At 41.1% G+C, this 25,389-nt stretch overlaps 1 protein-coding gene across 1 annotated transcript; it reads right to left on the reverse strand.

Moving 5' to 3' along the window:
- Positions 1 to 4,977: 4,977 nt before the first annotated feature.
- On the reverse strand, positions 4,978 to 18,249 carry LGALS1 (galectin 1). Its single transcript, XM_070754816.1, has 4 exons — positions 18,141 to 18,249; positions 13,294 to 13,373; positions 7,623 to 7,794; positions 4,978 to 5,184 (listed from the first exon to the last, which is right to left on the reverse strand). Exons 1-4 carry the CDS (start codon positions 18,144 to 18,146, stop codon positions 5,038 to 5,040), a joined length of 405 nt encoding a protein of 134 aa, XP_070610917.1. The 5' UTR covers positions 18,147 to 18,249; the 3' UTR covers positions 4,978 to 5,037.
- Positions 18,250 to 25,389: the final 7,140 nt, after the last annotated feature.

Genomic DNA, 25,389 nt, shown 5'->3' on the forward strand with positions numbered 1-25,389 from the left:
ACCGGAAGTTCGGCTTTTGGCAGCACACCAAGCAGGTGCACTGCTTGCTGGGCTAGGGGGAGGTCCTAGATCGCCCTATTTAAGGGCAATCTGAGCAGGACCTCCTCCTTGCTCTGGAAACTCCTGAAGCGAACACCCACCCACCCTCCGCTATCAACAGTGTGTCTGAAAGAGGTCGCTTAGGGACCGAATAGGAATTTTTTGCGGCCTCCCCTTTAGAGGCGGCCGGTTTTCGCCTATTCCACACTGACGGTAAGGATGGAATGGTTAGGGGGTGCGGCGCACATAGTTTTTACATTTAGGTTTCCCTTTGGTCACTGGGGTTGGCAGGTTAGGGGCAGAAATGGACAGTAGAAGCGACTGTGCATGCTCCTTTGGGCATCTTTTTAAAAGGTGATGGACCGCCTCTCTCCAGGAACTAGAGGTTAGAACAACGTCGGGGATTGGAGAGAGGATGCCCATGGGACTCACCGGATCCAATTTCCCTTGGGGGATTGGAGGGTGAGCTCCTCCCACATGCCAAGGGGCGTGGCTCAGATCCAGGTGAAGGTGGCTACCTTCACCTGGTTCAGCAAGGAGTTATGCCCAATGTTGCCAAGGAAGGTTCTGGCAGGAATTTCCGCCCCGTTAGTTTTTGGCCTCTGCAGGTCCTTAGTTATAGTTGAATTTAAATATTTAAATTTACGTATTTAAAGTTACGTTATTTAAATTTATGTTAATTTAATAAAATGACCCTATATTTAATCCATACAATGTCTCAGCATCTTTACTCTGCTTCTGGGGCAATGAGCATTATCTATAAGGCCATGTCCTCCAAGTTTGTATTTTATGCTCTGATTCTTTTTACCAATGTGTAAGACACAGCATTTGTTGGTTGAGATTTGAAGTGATCATGTGGTCACTAAGCAAATCCCTCCAAGACCTTGTTTGTCAGAAGTGGACTGGGAAGGTTGCAAATGGTAAGTCACGTGACCTGAGACACTGCAACCATCATAAATACATTCTGGTTGCTAAGTGCACAAATTTTGACCACATGACATAAGTTACTATGGTCACAAGTGTGGGGACGGGCCATAGGTAACCCTTTTCAATGCTGTTGCAACTTTGAGTGATTGCTAAATGAATGGTTGTAAGTGGAACATGTATTGCATTTTAGAAATCCCCAGACTCTTGAGTTTATTTCCTTGCTCCTGCCTTTTATGAGATTATTCCTGCCTGACATGGAGATTTGAGAATGTATTCATGTGTGAATATACTTTAAAATTCTTGCATTGCACTTTGAGGTGGCTCATATATTTTAACAATTACCATAATTTTTTTGGAATATAAGACACAGCTTCCCCCCCAAAAGGGTGAAAATTGGGGTGCTTCTTATATACCGAATGTAGCCCCGCCCAGCCTCTTAAACAAAAGTTTCAAAGGCTGAAAACAGCATCTGAACCTCCATTTCAGAGGCTTTTTTTCCAGCCTCTGAAACTGAGATTTCATGGGCTGGGCGGGGCTACAATGGAGATTTCACAGGCTGGAAAAATGCCTCTCAAATGGAGGTTTCACAGGCTGAAAAAGCAAGGCAGAGCAACTCATAACCAGTAATGGGCAGCCAATTTTTTTACTGCCACACTGTGGGTGTGGTTTATTTTGTAGGTGTGGCTTAATGGTCATGTGACTGGGGAGGATTTGCTTGCCAGCCATGTTACCAGGTGGGAGTGGCTTGAAAAATCATCATCATTCAAGTGAACTGTTAAGTCCTCGACTTACAACCTTACCAGTGTTGCTCATTGGGGTGACAATTTGCTTTGCGTTTCCCGCGCTCTCCTTCCTGGGTCGCTCCCCTCCTCAGGCTGGGTAGCTAGGCGAACGGGTGCTGCCAGAAGCATAAATGCTGCCAGCGCCGCTTACACCTTCGCCTTCTGCTTGCACCTCAGGCGGGAGGTGGCCGTGTGAGGCGGGAGGGGAGCCAGGCAGGAGAGAGGGAAGCTCGTCCAAGGCCAGGAAGGAGGAAAGAGGAAAAAAGCAAGGAGCGCAGAAGCAGCAGCAGCAGCAGGGGAAAAATGGAGAGCTGTCTAGGAAGTGACAGCTGCTGATCAGCTGGAGCTGTACACACATCTTCATTTCCGCCAGTGGAACTGCATTCCACCCCGTCCTGCCTGCTGCCCACTCCTGCTCACAACCAATGAACCTGTTGCTAAAGTTCACCTCTGCGAACAGCTGATTGAGGGTATTCAGGGAGACCACCTGCCCCCCAATGCCTTTTTCTTATTTTCCTCCCCAAAAACGAAGGTGTGTCTTATACTCTGGTGCGTTTTATAATCCAAAAAATACGGTACTGAAGATCATTATACAAGTAGGTAGTCTGAAATAAATACTTATAACTTCTCATTTTTCTTGCACGGTTGCTCCAGAAAGATTTCACATAGGTATATGTTCATACACCTCTAGGGTATTCATGATGTAGTTATAGTTGCAGAAGTAACAAGTTAGCACTTGGAAGTTCTGGTTAATTTTCATCAGCTGGTTAGGCTGGAGGTGAAGCAGGCTTCTGTTAATTGTTTGTTTTCCTAGAGTCAGTATTCCAAGGTCACCTACCTGGCTTCTACTGAGGACTAGAACTGTTCTGTCGGGCTCTCTGGAAGACACCTCCCAAAAATTCACAGGTACAAATTTCAGACACACACACATTTGAAAATTCAAAACAATGTTCTTTATAATGAAAATTCACTTAACCTAATCTCTCTTTTGGTATTTAGAGAAATAAAAAAAGCAGCAATAGAAAGCGCTCAGGCAGTAATAGTTTTGGGTTGGAAGGATGCGACAAAATGGACAATGCAAAATTGGTATAGGTACATGGTGGACCATATTCAATTTGAAATTATGGAAAAAAGGATAAATTTGGATAATGAAACTGAGTTGGGACAGCTGATGGGACAGTGGGACAAGGTAAGACGATATATGACGAGCAGAATCCGAGACCAAGCTACAAGAAATAAATTGGAATCACTCTATAATATGTAAACAGATATATTGCTCTTGGGTTAAGTGGACTATACAAGAAACACCCCCAATTTGGTGGTGGGGAATGTGTGTGTGTCGGGGTGGTGGGCATAATTCACTACGCACTGTTTTATGTTGTGTGATATAAAAATTGTTAAAAATCAATAAAAAATAAAATTAAAAAACAAAAAAACAAAACACAACGATCAGATAATCCTCCACAATGGCCAAACCCACAGGCTGCTATTTATAGCAGCCTCACTAATTACCCCAGCCCCACCCAACCACAGGTGGCCTCATTTTCTTTGATAATATCTCTCAGTTGTTGTTGCCTATGCATCGCTCTCCGCATGCGTGGCTGTATCATTAACTCTTGTTCTGAATCCAAGGAGGAGCTAGATAATTGATCTCCTTCTGAGCTGTCTGCCACACTCTCCTCCCTGTCACTCATGTCTTCTTGGTCAGAGGAGCCTTCATCATCAGATTCCACCGGGGACAAAACAGGCCTGCAGCATGTGGATGTCTCCCCCACATCCACAGTCCTTGGGGCAGGAGCTGGGCCAGAGCTAACCACAACAAGAACTCAGAGACTCCTGGTTTCTAGGCAGGCGTTAAGGCAGGGGTGTCAAACTTACATTGTCATGGTGTCGTCATATGACATATATTGGGATCCCCCCCCTTCCCTAAACCGAGAGTGGGCGTGGTCAGCATGTGACGCCTTCAGCCCATGGGTTGCGAGTTGACAGCCCTGCTTTAAGGCATCAGATTAATTGTTACAACAAACTGGCTCTCTAGTTCTGCTAAGTGGTATCCTCAGTGATGGGCTCCTACAGGTACAGTCAGGTATGCAGAACCGATAGAAAATTTTTGGTCAGGTATGCAGAACTGGTACCAGAACTGCTATCTGGTAGAAAAAAATTGATTTTTTTTCTTTTTTTCCCTTCTGGGCTCTGGGTATGTTTTTCCTATCTCAGTAAATGAGGTTGAACGTCTATAATTTTAGAAGAGGTGTGTGTGTGTTTGTGTGTGTACAATGCACATACAGTTTATACAGTAGATAATGTATATTTTTGTGTGCCTGTGTGTAATATCTATGTACACATATGGCATGTATATATAGAATTAAATAGTATATTTTGGATGTTCAGTAATAGTAAATAGATAGGGAAATTGCATCTCTTGGAGGTGAGGAGAGATCAGGCACCCTAACCCTAACCCTTGACGTGAGTGATGTCAAGTTGGCCACTTTTAAGCCAGTCACATGACCTTTAAGCTACCCTCCTGTCACATGATCATTAAGCCACTCCCACATGGTCATGTGGCTGGCAAGCCACACCCACAAAAGAAGCCACATCCACAGTGTGGTAGTAAATTTTTTTGCAGCTCTTCACTGGATATTCTCCTGCACTGATGAGGGACAAAACTGAAATAAGCTTATCTCTTTGTCTTTTCCCATGCTGAGAAACTTTCTATGTGGTAGCATCTACTCTGCAGAATAATTTCCATAATTTATGACACATCAGGCCTCAGATTTCAGCATCTGTCATTATCTATCTATCTATCTATCTATCTATCTATCTATCTATCTATCTATCTACCTATCTATCAATCTTCCTTCCTTCCTTCCTTCCTTCCTTCCTTCCTTCCTTCCTTCCTTCCTTCCTTCCTTCCACTGGCTTAGCCAGTAACACTTCCTAAATTACATTTTGTTTTGAAATAAATTGTTTTTATTACGGTTTGTTATCTTGTTTTATTTTATCTTAAATTTTCTTTTTGTTATAAACTAAGAACTGAGATGCAAATAGTTCCTCTAAACAAGAAGGACCCCAAAATATACTCATTTTTCATTTTTAAAAAAAATTATACAGCTTTTATCCCTCAACCAAGTGGCTATATGCCCAGTCAGCCACCCTTGAGGAATATAGAGATGCTTTTTTTTTAAAAAAAAATCCTGAATTTAAAAGGAAATAACTGAAAAGACACATCAACAGAAGACCAGAACTCAGCTACATTTATTTTGTTGCCTTATTAAAGGGTGGTAGTGGTTTAAGCTAGTGAAATGCCTTTGAAATTCATATCTCCTTCTGTGCAGATAAATTCAATGATATCCGTACCAACTTCATTGGGATATTTGAACTGATGGTTTCCGGGCAATGTAATGGTCATTTCTTTTTTGTCAAGTGCGAAGGTCAACTAAAAAGAAAAATAACACAATGGATTGAAATATAAAGTAGAGTTCAACAGAGAAGACAAGATCTGTTTAATTAGCCTAATAATAATAATCATAAGTTGGGAAGGAGTTGGGTAGGTGAAAGAATTGCCAAAGAAGATTGACTAATGATTGGTAATTTCATAAAGCCTTTGACCCTTTAATCATGTGATGGATAAATGTTCTTTAATACAAGGTTGGAGAATATATAGTCTTCCAAATGTTACAGAATCCAGTTCCCATTCATCTCACCCAATATAGCCAGTGTCCAAGAATGCTGGAAAGGGCATAGATTTTTAATTTCCACTTTATTATCCACAACAGACTTACCTAATTTGAGATCTTCATATATGAAAGACTTTGCATCATTCTTAAAAAAATTATTGTCAGTAGAAACAGAAATTCCCAATGACAAGTTGAATAAATAAGGAGAAAAACTGCTCCCAAGAGCTATCCATCTCAAAATCTTTGGGGGCATCACTTGGTATTTTCAGAGGAGTAATTAAAGGGACTAGTAGAGGAATATGAAAGTTGGAACATAAGGAAGGTTGAGCGCCAAAGAATTGAGGCCTTTGAACTATGGTGTTGGAGAAGCCTCCTATGACTCCCTTGGACTGTAAGGCAATCAAACCGGTCAGTCCTAGAGGAGATCAACTTGACTGATCCTTAGAAGGCCAGATCCTGAAGGTGAAACTCAAATACTTTGGCCACCTAATGAGAAGGAAGCCTAGTGCTGGGAATGAGTGAGACAAAAGAAGAAAGGGACAACAGAGAATGAGGTGGCTGGATGGAGTCACTGAAGCAGTCAGCATGCTCAGGAAGATAAATTTATCTCAGCATCTACTGTTGTCCTACTATCGCAGCACCATTGAGAGTGTCTTGACATATGGCATTCTAGCTTGGTATGGGAGCAGCTCTGTAGTGAACAAAATAGCTTTACAGAGAATTATTAAAACTGCCCAGAACATTATTGGGCTCCAGCTACCCGCCCTGGATGACATCTTCACATCTCGCTGTTCTAGGAAGGTGCATACCATTCTCAAAGACTCTTCTCATCCTGCTTACAATCTTTTTGAACTGTTGCCTTCTGGCAGAAGATACAGAACAACTAGAACTCGGACCACACGTTTCCTAAATAGTTTTTATCACAGGGATATACTCGCACTTAACAACGAACTAAAGGGTCACTATCAGTGAACTGTTGGACAATATTACTCGGTTTGTCATATAGATGGTTGAGTGGTTTAGGGTGGGGAATTTGTAGTGGGGGGGATATTTTATTCTATTTTTAACTCTATTTTTTATTCTATTTTTAAATTACCTATTCTGAATTTATGTATGGTGGGACTGGTCTCTGGGGGTCACACGACTTTCGTTGCCAATGACAATTTGTTGTATTGACAATGAGAATAAATTTTTTATTATTATTATTATTATTATTATTATTATTATTATTATTATTATTATTATTATTATTAAATAGACTCTGAGGGATGGTAGGAGACAGGAAGGTCTGGAGGAATGTTGTCCATGGGGTTGCAATGGGTCGGACATGACTTCACAACTAATAATAACAAAGAAGGACTACTAGATGAATAATGTCTCAATTATTCTCTGGAATTGGCTGAGAGAATGTTGTGATTCAGCCTGAGGCTCCTCAGGGACCGGCTGGAGCTCTGCTGGATCCATGCCCAGAGAAGGAGGACAGTGACCAGGAGGGGGAGGACCAGGCAGACGGGGGAGAGGAACGTCAGGAAGAGGAGGAGGGAGAGCAGCCTGAGACCCCTGGTGGGGGGCCTCTCCCCAGCTAGTAGCCTGGATTCATTGGATGAAGACGCACAGGCTATAATAGACATGAGGCAGAGACATGCAGCTTAAAGACGGGGCCAATTAGAAAGGTATTTCCATCCCTGAATTGGCAACAGCTGGGTTTGGGTGTGGTTCTCCTCAGCAGGGTTGAAAAGGCAGGCTCGCCCTTACAGTCTTGTGGAGAGTTATCAACTGGGAGTCCTGTGACCTTGCTTCGATTCTTGGCGTCTCTGATCTTGGCTTGTGGCCTAGAAGCCTGGAAGACTTGGGGGAGGCATGGGTTTTATTATCTCCAGAGTTGTTTTTGCCAGCAAGAATCCTGTTTTATTGCCTGGCCTTCGTGAAACCTCTGTGAAGCTTCATCGTGTTCCTGTCTGTAAGAACAGTTTTTGTTACCTGTGTTTGCTTTCCAGTATATAAACTGCCTTTGCTTTTTACCAGTGTGTCTGGATACTCTTTTTGGTTGGTGTTGGCATCTGGGGGGACCCAGACAGAACAGAGAATGGGCATTTTTATCGAACGTGTGCAGAGTAAATGTCGGGGAAAGCTGCTCCGTCGTTGCCAAGCATGCACAGACACATTTTGTCTCTTATTGTGCCCTTTCAAGACTCACCTCAAAATTGTGCCCCTCCTGGAAAGGGAAGGTGGTCTCCCTGAGTTCTTTCCCCCATTGCCCTTTGTTCTTGGAATTGCACACGATGGTATTAGTGTCTCCATGCATATTAAAACGTGCATTGAGGTGCAGCATCAAATTATCTTGATCTTTGCCAAGATTTACTGCAAAACTGTGAAGGATGGGGAAAAAAATATGGTAAGATCCTTGTGCAGGAAGAATAACAGAAATAGATTGATTCGTGGCATTTATATCCTTCTCCTCCAAAATCATTGAAACCAAAATACAGTGATACCTCGTCTTACAAATGCCTTGTCATACAAACTTTTCGAGATACAAACCCGTGGTTTAAGATTTTTTTTGCCTCTTCTTACAAACTATTTCCACCTTACAAACCCACCGCCGCCGCTGGGATGCCCCACCTCCGGACTTCCGTTGCCAGCGAAGCGCTCGTTTTTGCGATGCTGGGATTCCCCTGCTGGGATTCCCCTGCAGCATCACAAAAACACAGAAGTCCGGAGGTGGGGTTTCCCATGGAGGGGAGCCAGCAGCACAAAAACGGGCACTTCGTCTGGCAAAAGGGGTGAATTTTGGGCTTGCACACATTAATCACTTTTCCATTGATTCCTATGGGAAACATTGTTTCATCTTACAAACTTTTCATCTTAAGAACCTCGTCCCGGAACCAATTAGGTTTGTAAGACAAGGTATCACTTTATTTCCAGGGCAATTTACTAGCACCATAAAACAAATTACTCTCAGCAGTATTTCATACAGTGTTTTGCATTTAAGCATGAAGAATTTATCAGCTTAGGTTAGCAAGCAGCATTTTAATGTGATGTGAAAAAAAAACAGTGGCAATATGTACATGAAGTATTTGCCTGGCACCCTTGTTTATTCATACTTTATTAACCCAACTTTTTTGGCTCAACAAGACACAATGAAGTAGGCTGAAGTGTGCTTGGCTAGTCTTCTATATGCTCAACAAATACAGCCACTGAGAATTATTGTGGTGGTTTCCCCACTTCCCTCTTTCACATTGTAATCTGAAGCAAGTTTATTGATTTATTATTGGTCTTACTTATGGTATTTTTCGGTGTATAAGAGGCACCTTTTTCCTCCCTAAAAGAGGCTGATAATTTGGTTGTGTTTTATACTCTGAATGTAGATCCCCCCCCCCCCAGCCCTAATGATCTTCCCAGGTCTTACCTTGCAGGCTCTTTCATTGTTTCTCTCTGTGAAGAATATTTTTCAAGCCCTAAGTCTTTGCAGGGTTTTTTTTCCATTACTCTAACTTGCTCTGAGTAAGTTTCTTTCCAGCCCTAACCAGGTGCTAACAATATTCCCAGCTCTTATTGGCTTGCAAGCTCTTTCATTGTTACTCTCTGCCAAGAATGTATTCCAAGCCCTGTCTTTGTGGGGTATTTTTTCTCCCATTGCTTTACTTGCTTCAGATATTTCTTTCCAGCCCTAACCAGGTGCTATGAAGGTACCCAAGCTCTTTCATTGTTACTCTCTCTGAAGAATGTTTTCCAAGCCCTAAGTCTTTGTAGAGTTTTTTCATTACTCTAACTTGCTCTGAGTAAGTTTCTTTCCAGCCCTAATCAGGTGCTAATGATGTTCCCAGCTTTTACTGGCTTACAATCTCTTTCGTTGTTACTCTCTCGGAATAACATTTTTTAAGCCCTTAACCAGGGGATAAAATAATGTGCTGAAGCTGACTAGACTAGGGACGCTAGCCAGATGAATACCTGGTAAGCAGATTCTTTTCCCTATTTTCCTCCCCAAAAACTAAGGTGTGTCTTATATTCTGGTGTGTCTTATACTCTGAAAAATATGGTATATAAGTAAGTTCAAGTGTTCTCTCTTTCACTCGTCCAAATGTTTCCCATTTTGCACACTTGTCTATTCTGATAAATAGAAATACATGAAGATAAGAATAAGCATGCATGTGGCAAGGATGTGGATCATCAATGGGAATGGAAAATTTCATGCTAATAATTTCACACCAACTTCAGGGTGGGTGGGAGCTCTGCAACATGGAAATGGAGAAAAGGCACCCACTGCCAATTCCAAACTTCTCCCATCCCAATTTACAGCCTAGCAGCTGCCTCGCCTTCCCCTAAGGCAACCTGAAGAAGTCTTGCTCAAGCATCTTCCCAAAGAATATCAGTTCTCTTGGCTTTAATTAGTATTATTTGTCTCTTCCAGGGATCTTCCCTGCCTTTAGGGTACAGGTGGGAGATGTCTAAGCCAAATAATGGGAATTATTTTATAACCAGTAAGGGAAGAGTCAGGGCACGTTGATCCTCAGATCTCCATGACAAAATCGACTCCCTCAAGACTGCTTAAAACACTCCCCGCCAACATCGTTGGTGCTTGCTAGAGGGTCTTACAATTCCTTTTAACTAGGGGTGATGGGAGCTTAAAAGCCATGCAGCTGGAAGTCACAACTTGGGTAAATCCATTGTATAGACCAGTGTTTCCCAACCTTGGCAACTTGAAGACATTTGGACTTCAACTCCCAGAATTCCCCAGCCAGCAAATGCTGGCTGAGGAATTCTGGGAGTTGAAGTCCAGATGTCTTCAAGTTGCCAAGGTTGGGAAACACTGGTATAGACAGCCTAGCGCCGTTTTCATGATATCCTGCAATTTTCCTCTTTCAATTTGTACCTTTGTGATACGTGACTTCAGCAGTGGGCTACTAGCCGGAATGATAAATTGGTCTCGCTGCCACAGCTCATGACTGCTTATGCGACTACTGTAATGCTCTCTACATGGGGCTACCTTTGAAAAGTGTTCGGAAACTTCAGATCGTGCAAAATGCAGCTGCGAGAGCAGTCATGGGCTTACCTAGGTATGCCCATGTTTCTCCATCACTCCGCAGTCTGCATTGGCTGCCGATCAGTTTCCGGTCACAATTCAAAGTGTTGGTTATGACCTTTAAAGCCCTTCATGGCACTGGACCAGAATATCTCCGAGACCGCCTCCTGCCGCACGAATCCCAGCGACCAATTAGGTCCCACAGAGTGGGCCTTCTCCGGGTCCCGTCAACTAAGCAATGTCGGTTGGCGGGCCCCAGGGGAAGAGCCTTCTCTGTGGCGGCACTGGCCCTCTGGAACCAACTCCCCCCGGAGATTAGAACTGCCCCTACTCTTCCTGCCTTCCGTAAACTTCTTAAAACCCACCTTTGCCGTCAGGCATGGGGGAATTGAAACATCTCCCCCTGGGCACGTTTAATTTATATATGGTATGCTTGTGTGTGTGTCTGTTAGTATATGGGGTTTTTTAAATCTTTAAAATTTTAAATTGTTTGATTACTTATGATTTGTTTCTACATGTTGTGAGCCGCCCCGAGTCTTCGGAGAGGGGCGGCATACAAATCCAAGTAATAAATAAATAAATAAATAAATAAATATGCGACCAGCGAGATTTTGCTTCTGCACTTGTGGAGGTAGCGAAATGGCTCACGGAACTGCAGATGCGCCTGTGTTTCAGTGAGGTTTTTTTGCTTTCACGCATGCTGAAACACGGGCACACATGCGGCTCCATGCCGATTTCGCTACCTCCACAGGTGTAGATGCAAAATCGTGCTGGTCACGCAAGCACTCACAAGCCTCCACGGCAAGCCCAATTTAGCGTTCCGGCTAGTAGCCCACCGCTACATGACTTCCTTTTTTTCCCCTTAAATGGCCTTCAATGATAGATTTTACTGCTATAATTGATACTTCTTCAATATATTTTAAGGGAGAATGCTCCTATTGGCAAGATGCTCCATGGTTCATCACTGGGAATGATTTCTAAAATATTTTCCTGCCCAGACCCGTTCCTCCTCTATAGACCCAACACCTACTTTTGCTTTTATGCCAAAGCAAATATTAAGGACTGATTAAAGCACTAAATGGTGCTGATGGTGCAGTTTTCCCCCCAAGAAAAAGACTCCAGTTCCTTTCCTGATATTGCTGGGAACTGGAAGAGCATGCTTGCATTATAAAACATTTTAGAATCATAGGTGAGAGCGGTTGGTGGCATGGCTAGAGGATCAGGCTAGAAATTTGAAGGTTGCGAGTACTAATTTCATCTCAGGCACAAAGCCAGCTAACTATCCTCGTGTTAGTCACTTTCTCTCAGCCCTAAGAAGGAAGCAATAGCAAACCACTTCTAAAAAAACCTTGCCATGAAAACTGCAGAGATTAGTCCAGGCAGTTTCTGAGAATCAGACATGATTTAATAGAAGAGGGGGGGAAATGAGGCATTTCTAGTAGACAAATATCTATTTCTGCAAAAAAAAAAAAAAAAAAAAATCTCAAAAATTGTAATGCCAAGCTTTGCAAAAAAAAAAAAAAAAATCAAGATCATTTTTCTCAACTTCATGAACAAAGTGTTTAGGCATGTCCCACAATTCCTAGCCTGAACGATGTTTGAGTGTGCTGGCTTGAGCTGTTGAGCTGCGATCCAACACATTTGAAGGGCATTTGGTTGAAGAATGCCGCAGTATGAGTCAACAAGTGGACAAATGTGTGTCTCTAAAAATGGAGACTCGAATTGGAAACCACAGTAAGAAGACGGTTTTCCCATCATCGTGCTCATTCTTCCTAGAAGACCACCCAATGCAGGTTACCATGTACAGTGAATAGAGACATTTCCAAAAGGAGACAGAAAGAAGACAGAAAATGGGGCTGCTGCCCAACAGCTGCTTTTATTTAGTTTCTTGGCCAAAGTAGCAGAGAGCGGGGTGGGTGGGGGATGTGTTCAGATATGAGTCATTGGAAAATGTTACAGTGGCATTAACCCTTTTCTATCAAATTATCCATGGAGATTCTCAATCATTCAAGACATGGTGGTCCCAGTGTTGTTTTTCCCCAAAAGGATGTCTTACATTTTGAAAACAACAACTTTGGAATCTTTTAGAGCAGGGGGTCTCCAACCTTGGCCACTTTAAGACTTGTGGACTTCAACTCCCAGAATTCCTCAGCAAGCTGGCTGAGGAATTCTGGGAGTTGAAGTCCACAAGTCTTAAAGTGGCCAGGATTGGAGACCCCTGTTTTAGAGTAAGAGGAGGAAAGAAGCAACAGGATTCTTCTGTTTTGTTAGTGAGAACTATTAGTAAGTTCTTCCTTCTACTCCCATAGGCCCAGACTATATTGTACTGTATTCCACTGGAGAATATATCAATGTCAGGAGATGATTTGGATAGAAATATGCAAGAATCATTATATACAATAAACAAAAAAACCTGAAACACTATTTATGTCTCAGAAAGCAAGGTAGTATCCAGAAGTAACTTGAGCAATCTCAACCCTGATTCACCAGAATACAAGAAGGAAGGAAGTAAAACACATCAGGTGTTCAAGATTCGGGTATTATATTCTATCTCAATAAAGTACAGTTCTAATTTAATGTGGACTTGATTTTCTGGTCTGGTCTCCTGATTAGATTGGCAATCAGACAGCTACAATGAAATTTCTTCATGATACTTAGTTCCCAGGAATTTGTGAACCCTTATGATTAATTTTAACAATCTGGCACCTTCCAAATGTGTTAGAGATAAACTCTTATGATATATTTGGTCATTTACCTCATGGGGAAAGCTTCTATGAACCAATACAAGGTTCCACTACACATGATTCTAAATATGTTCTAAATTATCTTATTAATGATGCCAACTTACCCCTTACATCCTGATAGAATATCACCTTTCACTGTTACCTTCTGGCCAGGTGGAATGTTCAGGCTAGTACAAACAATTCCCTAGAAAAAAGGAATTCCAATAGCATTTAGTGAGTTGCTCCTATAGCCCCTACTCCTTTGTAGGAAACACCCCCCCCTCCCTTGCTACATTGATAAAACATATTATTGTACTAGGTGGCAGGGGAATAGGGACATGTAGTATTTGGGATCCTTGAACTTCAAAACCAGTGAATATTCAAATTAATACGGTAATCCCTCGCTACTTCGCAGTTCATCTTTTGCGAATTCGCTACTTCACATGTTTTCAAAGGGGGCTTAAATCCATTGAAAATTTTAAATCCATTAAAAATTCATAAAATTCTTTTACAGTACTACTGTACTCTATTAAAGAAACTGGTAGGATATCACACGTAGTTCCAGCTGAGAAACATTATAGAAGGACTGTTTATTGCAAAGGGTGGGTTTTAAAAGTCCAACTACTTGTTAAATACATAAAAAAAATATTTCCTCTATTTCACGGAAATTCATTTTGAAGAAAGCCGGCGCTTGAGCCATTGTGGAGTTCATTTCGAATGTGGGAGTTTGGGTACCTTCGTTGCCACTGTTAAATCAGTAGTCGGGAGACTAGAGACAGCTCTTTTTATTTAACAGTAAATGACAGCGAGAAAGAGTTCACTCCGACTCTGAAACCCAACAACAGTAGCGGCTAAACCGCTGCTCTATTTATACCTTTTAAATGCGCGGGAATCTTTTGACAGCCGTTTGTTTTGGCGGCAACTATTTCGACTTGCTGCGTCGAGGCCAATCAGAATTGACCTTTCAAAGGAAACCTCCAGACATAACACTTTTCCTAAACTAAAGTCCTCTTAAATATGGAAGAATTCATTTTTTTAACCTTTATTAAAGTTGCTACCATATTCTATTGTTTGGATTTTTAAAAACCCACAAATGTACTTTAAAAAAAAAAAAACCCTACAAGTAGATTTTACCCAGTGTTACCAGGTTAAAGAATCATTCTAGGAATGATTGCAATACAGTATATCACTTCAGCCAACAACAATGGAATCAAACCTGTAATATTTCTAGAGCTGAACTGGTTTGAGAAAAGGTGTTTTAAGCAAATAAAACTGGTACAAAGTTAATTGGAATGGCAGAAATAAAGTATATTCATGAATTGCCCCCATAATTCACCTGAATATCTATTTTGTTCCCAGGTTAGGATACTGACACATAGTAAAGTGGTCCACTAACCAAACACACATTTATATTTGATACTTCTCTGCTAATCCAAATAATGCTTGGCCAGAAAAAAAAGGAATTATATTTCTGTATAAATCAGAAGTGATAACATAATTGGCTATTTCTCACAGTATTTTATATTATTAGATGGGAGATTTATAATCTGCACTGTGTTTACAGAAAAGCCCAGGAAATTCATTATTCTGTGTTAGCATGGCACATTAAGATGTTACCTTTAAGTAGGCAGTTCTGCTGAGAATGAAATGATAATCATGCAATTAGATTATTTGTTGCTATTGACAGGCAAACAAAAAATCGCCCTCCCCCTCCCCTTCCTCTATGTAGAATTCCTCAGCTAGATTTGCTGGCTGAGGAATTCTGGGAGTTGAAGTCCACAAGTCTGAAAGTTGCCAGGTTTGAAGACCTCTGCAATGTTAAACATAAGAGCGGCCATAATTTTGACCTCATGCTCTAGCCAGTGTTCCCTCTAATTTTTGGGGGTGGGGGTGGGCGGAAAAGTATAGTGTCTGAGCGGCAGAAATAATAAATAAATAAATAAATAAACAAACAAATAAATAAATAAATAAATAATAATAAATTTTAAAACAAACAAACAAACAAATAAAAAACCCACCCTGTTTTGCCTCAGAGAATTTCAAAATAAAATACTGTACTGTGTGTCTATAACAGTGAGCTCATAATAGGGCAACTCTATCAATATCAAAATGCCACTTAAATAGTTGAGCTAGTTTCAAACTAGATTTTGATTTTCTTTCTCTCTTCCTTACTCCCATTCTTTTTCTTTTTCTTTTCTTTCCTCTCTTTTTTCTATCTGTTTCTCTCTCTTCCTCTCTCTCTCCTTCCCTCTCACTCTTTCCCTCTCGGCTTCTGGGCAGGTTTGGAAAACTCTGAGTTGATGATGATTTTTAAGTGAGCGATTGCTCGCTGCTCAGCTTAGAGGGAACTATGGCTCTAGCACAGTGCTTCTCAACCTAGGGGTCAGGACCCCTTTATGGGGCATTGTCGAATGACCATTTCACAGGGGTCACCTAAGACTAGGGGAAAAAACAAATTTCCCCTGGTGTTAGGAACTAAAGCTTCTACTCTGGCGCCTCGGAACATATTTTTACAATCCAACCAATCAGGCGTTTACAGTGAGGGTGTCCCTCTGACCTTCCTGCCAATCAGCTAAAAGCTCTGTTGGGAGAATTGGCACTAGACTTATGGTTGGGGGTCACCACAACACGAGGAACTGTATTAAGGGCTTGCAGCATTAGAAAGGTCTAACATTTGTCACTGTCTGGTTCTAGGCTGCTGTATTAAGGCAACCATGAAAAATCAGAAAAAGCCTCATCTGACATTTTTATCCTGCTCTCTCTAAGCTGGCATTCTTTGGTCCCTAGACTGTGAGTTATGCAGCCCCATCCTGCTTTTTTTTCTATGCTGCCAAAGCTAACAGAGCTGAGAGGAGAGAGACAGACAAGAACTGGGCTGAGTCATGATGATGCCAGCCGCCTTTGCTCTTGCTGCATATGGAATTTCACTTTTGGAAAAGCTGTTTGAGAGTAGCAGAGAAATGCTTCGAATCCAATGCAATGTAGGGGCAGCTCCTGCTTATTTTATTATTATTATTATTATTATTATTATTATTATTATTATTAATTTATTTTTTTATTAGATTTGTATGCCGCCCCTCTCCGATGACTCGGGGCGGCTAACAACAATAAAGAAGACAATGTAACAAATCTAATATTAAAAATAATCTAAAAAACCCCAATTTAAAGAACCAATCATACCAACAAGCATACCATGTATAAATTCTATAAGCCTAGGGGGAAGGGAAAAATTTCAATTCCCCCATGCCTGATGACAGAGGTGGGTTTTAAGGAGCTTGCGAAAGGCAAGGAGGGTGGGGGCAATTCTGATATCTGGGGGGAGCTGGTTCCAGAGGGTTGGGGCCACCACAGAGAAGGCTCTTCTCCTGGGTCCCGCCAAATGACATTGTTTAGTCGACGGGACCCGGAGAAGGCCCACTCTGTAGGACCTAACCGGTTGCTGGGATTCGTGCGGCAGAAGGCGGTCCCGGAGATATTCTGGTCCGATGCCATGAAGGGCTTTATAGGTCATAACCAACCCTTTGAATTGTGACCGGAAATTGATCGGCAACCAATGCAGACTGTCTATGCCAGGGATAGAGGAAGTGTGCTGACACCCACCATCTGATAGTTAACTTCTCCGCACTAATTCCTAACTGGAAGCTTGTGGAAAATCTCAGAAGTAACATGAAAGTTTCCAGTCCCTTCCTTTAGGGGAAAAGTAGCTAAGTTCGACTCTTATCATATTGATCCCGAATGCCCGATGTGATTTCCTTCATGAAATCCCCATCTGCTATTCAGAGAAATTGTTACAAAAGCCTTTGGAGTATGTTTAAGAGGTTAAAATTAGCAAAGTTTTTTTTTTTTTAAAAGACAAAATAAATCTTAGGTTTTTAAAGTGTTTAATACTTAAATTTTGCTGTTTTGTGAACATATTGAAAACCCTAGGTTTTCTGATGCTTACAGGGTATTTTTTTTATAAAGCAGTCAAAAAAAAAGTCAAGCAAGCAATATTCCTTCCTACCAGTGAACTAAAAAAAAATGGGGAAAGTTTCATTTAATTTTTTTTTCTGTTGTAAAAGATAAGTTTCCCCATAAATGAGAGAAAAGGATAAAGTGAGGAAAGGCTTAATAGGGCAACGCCCCTGCAAGTCTATGCCAGCTTGAGCCACACCAAGTTGCCCCAAGACGTTGAACATTCCTGTTATTTATTCCCTCCAACATATGTCTTCAGTTCCTTAAAATCTGTGGATTTAAAATCATGCCAGACTTATAATAATGAGATTGCACAGTCTGCAAAACCGAGGCTTCCATTAGCAGTTTTTCCAGCCGATGTTCGGCAGCTACTGCAAAATTGGAAGAAAGCTGATAGGATGAGAATAGGGAAGGGGAAAAATTGTTAAGCTGAAGCAAATGTAAGCCAAAGCTCTCTTCTACAGATATACACTGCTCAAAAAAATAAAGGGAACACTTAAACAACACAATATAAACCAAACATCTGTGAAATCAAACTGTCCACTTAGGAAGCAACACTGATTGACAATCCATTTCACATGCTGTTGTGCACATTCAACTTTGTACAGAACAAAGTATTCACTGAGAATATTTCATTCATTCCGATCTAGGATGTGTTATTTGAGTGTTCCCTTTATGTTTTTTGAGCAGTGTACTTCCAAAAACTTTCTACAAACAAATGAGAAAATTACAACCTCGTATCTATTCAACACTACAGAACCCCTGTGCTAGATTGAAGCCTGTTAAAGAGACCACATATTCTATTTATCATTTTTAAAACCAATTTCACCTTTCACTCTTGTACTACCACAATGACAGCTTTTAGGGAAAATTATTCAGCCAGCTCAAAATCCAGGAGGATTAGGATCTCTCGCCTCTGTTTGCAACAACAAGGCAAGATATTCTAACCTAGTTAGAGCCTGGCTTCAGCAATAGCCAGCATCCTTAAGCATCATACATCACCGTCCCATAAACTCACAGGCATGGCTCTGTTCTTTGTTCTTGCAGCTCACAGGGAAGATCTACGCAGAGATGAAGGGAGCTATGATGCCACTCCCTTGCTTTTAAATACTCTGCAACTGAGAAATTACAGATGCTACCAACCAATAGAAAAGCAGCAGTGAATGATGGCTGGAAGGATTATCAAGGCAGTTGTTTGTGGGGGATGTGGCAATGTGGCTTAGTTCTTCCTTTTATTTTTTTTTCCATTATGCATTGAGGCCAATGGAAAATACTTTTACAATGAGAGGGCTTTATTGTCCAAGATCCCTGCCCTCCCCAGTTTAAATTGAGCGTTTGGCAGGCGCTTTCTAGGCCTTTTATTGTAAAAGCCTATACAGTTCAGAGCCAAAAGATTCAGAGATATTTTAATAAATGGCTTAATTTTTTTTTAAAAAATGGGGGAAGCTTAAACCAGAAGTGCTGAATTAATCTATTGTTAAGGCAGGGCCAGTAGCATGTACGATGCTGCTGTACATGAGTGGGCAGAGTGGGCGGGTGAGTGAGTGGGCGGAGCCTCCCACTGCTGCCGCTACCAGTTCTAAGAACCGCTCTGAATTGGGAGCGATCCACCGCTGGGCGCTTGACTCTTCTATCTAACTGAAGAGATTTAATTATTGAACAAGAACAGCAATGGCCACACATTCATTGTTCGATAGTTTTGTTATCTGACTTCCTTCCAAACAGAGATTTTATTCTAATATTTTCACTCTTACCTGTCATTTCTCCAGGGCGAGACAGAAATACTGTATACACTGCTCAAAAAAATAAAGGGAACACTCAAAGAACACATCCTAGATCTGAATGAATGAAATTCACTTGGCAGGACCCATGGGAAGAGCCTTCTCTGTGGGAGCCCCAGCCCTCTGGAATCAACTCCCTCCAGAGATTCATGTTGCCCCCACCCTCCCTGCCTTTCGTAAGAGTCTAAAGACTCATTTATGCCACCAAGCATGGGGTCATTAGATTCTATCCCCTGGCCAATGAATGTATTTGAATGGACATGTGTGTATGCTAATAGGCTTTGTAAAGTTTTTTTAATATAATTCTTAATTTTAATTTTAATTAATCATATCTCAATGTATACTGCTTTTATATGTTTGTTTGTTTATTTGTTTATTTGTTTATTTGTTTATTTATTTGTTTGTTTATTTGTTTACTTACTTACTTACTAACTTGCTTGCTTGCTTGCTTGCTTGCTTGCTTGCTTGCTTGCTTGCTTGCTTGCTTGCTTGCTTGCTTGCTTGCTTGCTTGCTTGCTTGCTTGCTTACTTACTTACTTACTTACTTACTTACTTACTTACTTACTTACTTACTTACTTACTTACTTACTTATTTATTGGATTTGTCCCTCTCTGGAGGCTCGGGGCGGCTAACAGCAATAATCCGCCCTGAGTTTTCGGAGAGGGGCAGCATATAAATGTAATAAATAATAATAATAATAATAATATTCTCATTGAATACTTTGTTCTGTACAAAGTTGAATGTGCTGACATGTGAAATTTATTGTCAATCAGTGTTGCTTCCTAAGTGGACAGTTTGATTTCACAGAAGTTTGATTTACTTGGAGTTATGTTGTGTTGCTTAAGTGTTCCCTTTATTTATTTATTTTTGAGCAGTATAGTTGATTTTGATCTCAGGAAGGATTGCAATGTGCTTTTCCTTAACCAGAATGATTCTATCTTAGAATATTTCTTGGATTATTTTCTGGGTCCTTCAAGTCATTCTTCCTATGAAAAGAGAACATAATAACCACCAACAGTTAATATGCCTAGATTAAAATACTTATGATCCGTGGGAGGGCTTATTGGGGATCATAAGACATCTTTCATTTTCCCTCTGAGGCTGGGGGAATTTGGTATTGAAAAATCCTTCTGCAAAATTTCAAAACTTAGTCACACCAGAAAAACTAACATTGGGAAGTATCAAAGGGAGGTTCACAGAACAAAGTTGTAAAACTGCAGTGTGCTAGTTGAAAATTCTGAAAGTTGTAAATTCATTATTTTTGAAGGTCATCAGGTTAGAGTTAAGTGGTGTACCTCGACTTCTTTATTTAGACCTCTATTTTTCTTTCTCCATGACATTAGTTGCCAACACTTCATAACATGACTCCCATCTCTCCTGCAAGCTGTAAGGAGGTTCTAGACATCACCGTGACAAAATGAGCATTGAAACTTTTCATCAACACTTAAAGGTTTATGAAAGGCAAAAGGATGTTGAATGGAGGTTCACATCAAAAGAGGTAACTGGTAGTAAAAATGCTTTTAAAAAGTTTTTTAAAAAACTGTCACAGCTGATGAACTTTTTACTTTTAAACTTTTTAAAAAGTATTTTTATTGCCCATTCCCCAGAGCTGGTAGTTAAAAAAATGCTTAAAAAATAAATTAAAACTCCCGATTCTTCTCAGCTGTTTGACAATCAGTTGACAGGGGGATCGTGGGAATCTTTTAAAAACTTTTTAAAGCATTTTTTTTAAACCTACTTATTCACTGTAACTGACTCTGTGAGGTTCCTGCTTTGTTGCAAGGACCATTTTGTGTGCTTTTGCATTGTGTGAGAGTCAGTTGTGTGGCTCTTGTGTTATTTTTGTGCAAAATGTGAAAGTTGGTTTTTGAGCTCTCTCTGAGGTTCCTGCTTGTTGCAGGGCCGTTTTGTGTGAAGTCAGCAGCTTTTGCGTTGTGTGTGAGTCAGTTGTGTGGCTTTTGTGTTGTTTGTGTGTGAAGTGTGAAAGTTGGTTTTTGAGCTCTCTGTGAGGTTCCTGCTTGTTGCAGGGCCGTTTCGTGTGAAGTCAGCAGCTTTTGCGTTGTGTGTGAGTCAGTTGTGTGGCTTTTGTGTTGTTTGTGTGTGAAGTGTGAAAGTTGGTTTTTGAGCTCTCTGTGAGGTTCCTGCTTGTTGCAGGGCTGTTTTGTGTGACGTCAGCAGCTTTTGCGTTGTGTGTGAGTCAGTTGTGTGGCTTTTGTGTTGTTTGTGTGGGAAGTGTGAAAGTTGGTTTTTGAGCTCACCTGATCACATGACCATGACCACCAAGCCACGCCCAGTCACATGACCACCATGCCATGCCTGCCACACCCACAGAACCAATAGGAAATTTTTTTTAGATTTCACCACTGTGCAACATGGTTGATTAATAAAAAGCAAGTAACTAATCTAACAGAGCAACAAACATGATACAATTGAATCTACAGATATTTTCTTCTATCCAAACTGTTGTGGTTAGCTCTGGTCCAGCTCCTGCCCCAAGGAATGTGCAGGTGGATGTGGGGGAGACATCCACATGCTGCAGGCCTGTTTTGCTCCTGATGGAATCTGCCGATGAAGCCTCCTCTGACCAAGGAAGCATGAGTGACAGGGAAGAGGGGAGTTTGGCAGACAGCCCAGGAGGAGATCAATCATCTGTATCATCTTTGGATTCTGAACAAGAATTAATGACACATCCACGCATGCGTAGAGTGATGCATAGGAGACAACAACTAAAGGATTATTACAAGATAAAATGAGGCCACCTGTGGTTGGGTGGGGCTGCTGTAATTAGGGTTGCTGCTATAAATAGCAGCGTGTGGTTTTGGCCGTTGTGATAGAGTTTCTGATCGCAGTTCTTCAGGAATCGTGTGTTGCTTTTTTCTGGACTTTCTTTGTTGATTTTTTCACGACTTTGAAACCAAAGCAGAGCAACGTGTGTGTGTGTGTGTGTGTCTCGCTTCGTTGGAAGAAGAAGGGGTGTGAAGTTTCTTCACAGCTGCTAGCTTAGTACTTAATGACTGCTTAAGGGAAATTGTACAGACAACTGGTTGTTTTGGGAAGAGTGCTCTTTGCAATACAAAAAGACTGCTTAGTTTATTTTGAATTTTGTGATAAAGAACATTGTTTTGAATTTTCAAATGTGTGTGTGTGTCTGCAATTTGTACACTTGAATTTTCAGGAGGCTCCTACCGGCAGAACACAAACAAGTCACATTGTTTGAGTAAAATCATTGTGTTGGTTTTGTCACTTTGGCAGGACAGCCATCGTGCTTTCTACAACTGTTTTTTTAAAAAAAATAATTGTTCCACTGTAAAGTCATCTGGCCCAATGCTGCCAAAAGGCAAGGTGGGAAGCTCATTAAATTGAGATGCCTTGAATTGTTTAGGCAAGTGGCCAACTTTCAAATCCAACCTACCCCTTAGGTGGGTCTGGCTTGGTGATATTCCAACTGTTTCGGATGGCGTTAACAGAAGAATTTAATACAGAGAAGAATTTAGTACAGAGGCAAAGACTTCTCGGCAATTTCTGCAGAACTTGAAAGTGACCAGGTTTTGGTATATCGTGCCAACTGTGAGTCATCATGGTGCCAAAATGGAACCTTTTCAGTTTGGAGGATAGCGGGTTGGGAGAATAAGTTCTCTGAAGAATTAAATCTGCAGAGTAAAGAAAAAAGAAAGCCAGAGGCAAAACGTTAATTTTTTTTAATGGTTCGTGGTTTTGCTTGAATTTTCATCTCAAGGCATCTGAAGTCTTTCCAAGAGTTTCAGAACAAACGGTTCTCCTTTGCTCTACTATACTAGTTTATGCTTGCTTATGGGAGTAGTATTAATTGATCCCATATTAGCATTCTCATGGAACTCTGGAATTTAATGCATTGGTGATATAATAAGTGAAAGATGTAGGGACAGTTGCAGAGGATGAATGCTGGATCTAGAAAGTATTATTATTATTATTATTATTATTATTATTATTATTATTATTATCATCATCATCATCATCATCATTAATTAGATTTGTATGCCACCCCTCTCCAAGTATAACTTCTCTCTCAAGCACTTTTCAGCAACAAAAACACTTAACTGTTTCCAGGTTATTAATCCTAGCCCAGCCTTATAAATATAATGTCATATGCTGCAATGTCCTGCCTGTCAAAGACTACCTCAGCTTCAACAACAAAAACACAAGAGCACACAACAGATTCAAGCTTAATATTAACCACTCCAAACTTGACTGCAAAAAATATGACTTTAGTAATCGGGTTGTCGAAGCGTGGAACTCATTACCAGACTCTGTAGTATCATCCCCTAGCCCCCAACATTTTACCCTTAGACTATCCACGGTTGACCTCTCCAGATTCCTAAGAGGTCAGTAAGGGCCATACATAAGCCCACTAGAGTGCCTTCCGTCCCCTGTCCTATAGTCTCTCCTATATCTCGTATCTCTTCTCTACTATATCCTCTATAACGTTCATTGTGTATTATTGTGTATTGGACATAAATAAATAAATAAATAAATAAATAAATAAATAAATGAATGAATGAATGAATGAATGAATGAATGGATGTATGAATGAATGTACAATGGAAGGTAGATAGCTGCAGGCCTTTGTTTCCTATACTTTAGAGCTAGGATAACGATTTTTCTGTATGCCTGCGGCATCTTTAGTGGTCTCTAAGCTTGGTTGTCTCCTTGCAGATGTTTAATTAAATAGTAATTACCCCATCTTCAGAGCAGAATCAGCATGCTTTTCTGTAGTCCTTTAAACTCACCAGACATGATTTTAATGTTCTCCCTTTCCCCCTTCTCCCCTCTTTGTGCAAACATACGGAAAAAGAGGGGTGTTAACCTTTCAATAAGCTTGTTTTAGTTTCTTGTTTCTTTGTAAACAATCCTAATTCCTACCTCTCAGACTTCAAAATTGAGGCTGGATTCCTTTTAGTAACTCTACCATCAATCGACACAGTTCTCCAGGCAAAAACTATGCCTATCCATGAAGCAAGCGAAGGAAAGCAAAAGTTTCCTGATTTAACCCTTTTTTCTCTCCTACACACCATTTATAGTGGTAGAAAGAAGATAGAAATATTTTGGAAGGATCAGTAGGTCTTAGCCAAGCATGAGCAGCTATTTTGTGTTATTTATTATTTATTATTATTATTATTTATTGGATTTGTATGCCGCCCCTCTCCGCAGACTCGGGGCAGCTAACAACAATGATAAAAACAGCATGTAGCAATCCAATTAATAAAACAACTAAAAACCCTTATAATAAAACCAAACATACACACAAACATAACATGCATAACTTGTAATGGCCTAGGGGGAAGGAATATCTTAACTCCCCCATGCCTGGCGGCATAAATGAGTCTTGAGTAGTTTACGAAAGACAGGGAGGGTGGGGGAAGTTCTGATCTCCGGGGGGAGTTGGTTCCAGAGGGCCGGGGCCACCACAGAGAAGGCTCTTCCCCTGGGGCCCGCCAAATGACATTGTTTAGTCGATGGGACCTGGAGAAAGCCCACTCTATGGGACCTAACTGGTCGCTGGGATTCGTGCGGCAGAAGGCGGTTCCGGAGATATTCTGGTCCGATGCCATGAACGGCTTTATAGATCATAACCAACACTTTGAATTGTGACTGGAAAGTGATCGGCAACCAATGCAGACTGTGGAGTGTTGGTGTAACATGGGCATATTTAGGGAAGCCCATGATTGCTCTCGCGGCTGCATTCTGCACGATCTGAAGTTTCTGAACACTTTTCAAAGGTAGCCCCATGTAGAGAGTGTTGCAGTAATCGAACCTCGAGGTGATGAGGGCATGAGCGACTGTGAGCAATGACTCCCTGTCCAAATAGGGCCGCAATATTTCCCTTATCTGTTCTGGAATACCCACAGGAGCATCTATGCAGCTTCTTTTGATTCTAACAGATTCAAAACAAGACAGTTTGGAAGCTTCAAATTATAGTTAATAGGTGTGCATGGCAAAATGTTTGTGAAGAATGCAAAAGCTACTCAACGTTTGCATACAATGCCTGCTGTCACAGTCTAACTTGGGATTCTGGGAGCTGCAGACTTAGGATATATGGAAAACAGGCTGAAAACTCCAATTAGTTTAAAATGGGAGGACTGAAGAAATATCTTGCCAAAGAACTAGAATTATGAAACACTACTAGCTGTGCTTCATTAAAAAAATATGTGATCGGGTTTGATAAATTGAAAGTTAAAGCTTGAACAGTAATTAGTAGTTACAATTGGCCTCTCCTCGGGCTTGCCCCACAGAAGCCTCTCCTCTCTCATCCTCCTCCTCTCCCTCAGGTTGGCCCCATTGAGCCTCTCTTATCCCCTTCTCTCCCTCAGGCTTGCCCCATAGAAGCCTCTCCTATCTTATCCCCTTCTCTCCCTTTCAGGTGGGGAGGGGGAGTAGAATGTCTTACTCTTCAGCATGAAGTAGCATGCCTAAACTCCCAGCCTGAAGGGCGGATGAGTCATGCCCAC

This window comes from Erythrolamprus reginae, chromosome 6 (assembly GCF_031021105.1).
Source record: "Erythrolamprus reginae isolate rEryReg1 chromosome 6, rEryReg1.hap1, whole genome shotgun sequence".
Classification (NCBI taxonomy): Eukaryota; Metazoa; Chordata; class Lepidosauria; order Squamata; family Dipsadidae; genus Erythrolamprus; species Erythrolamprus reginae.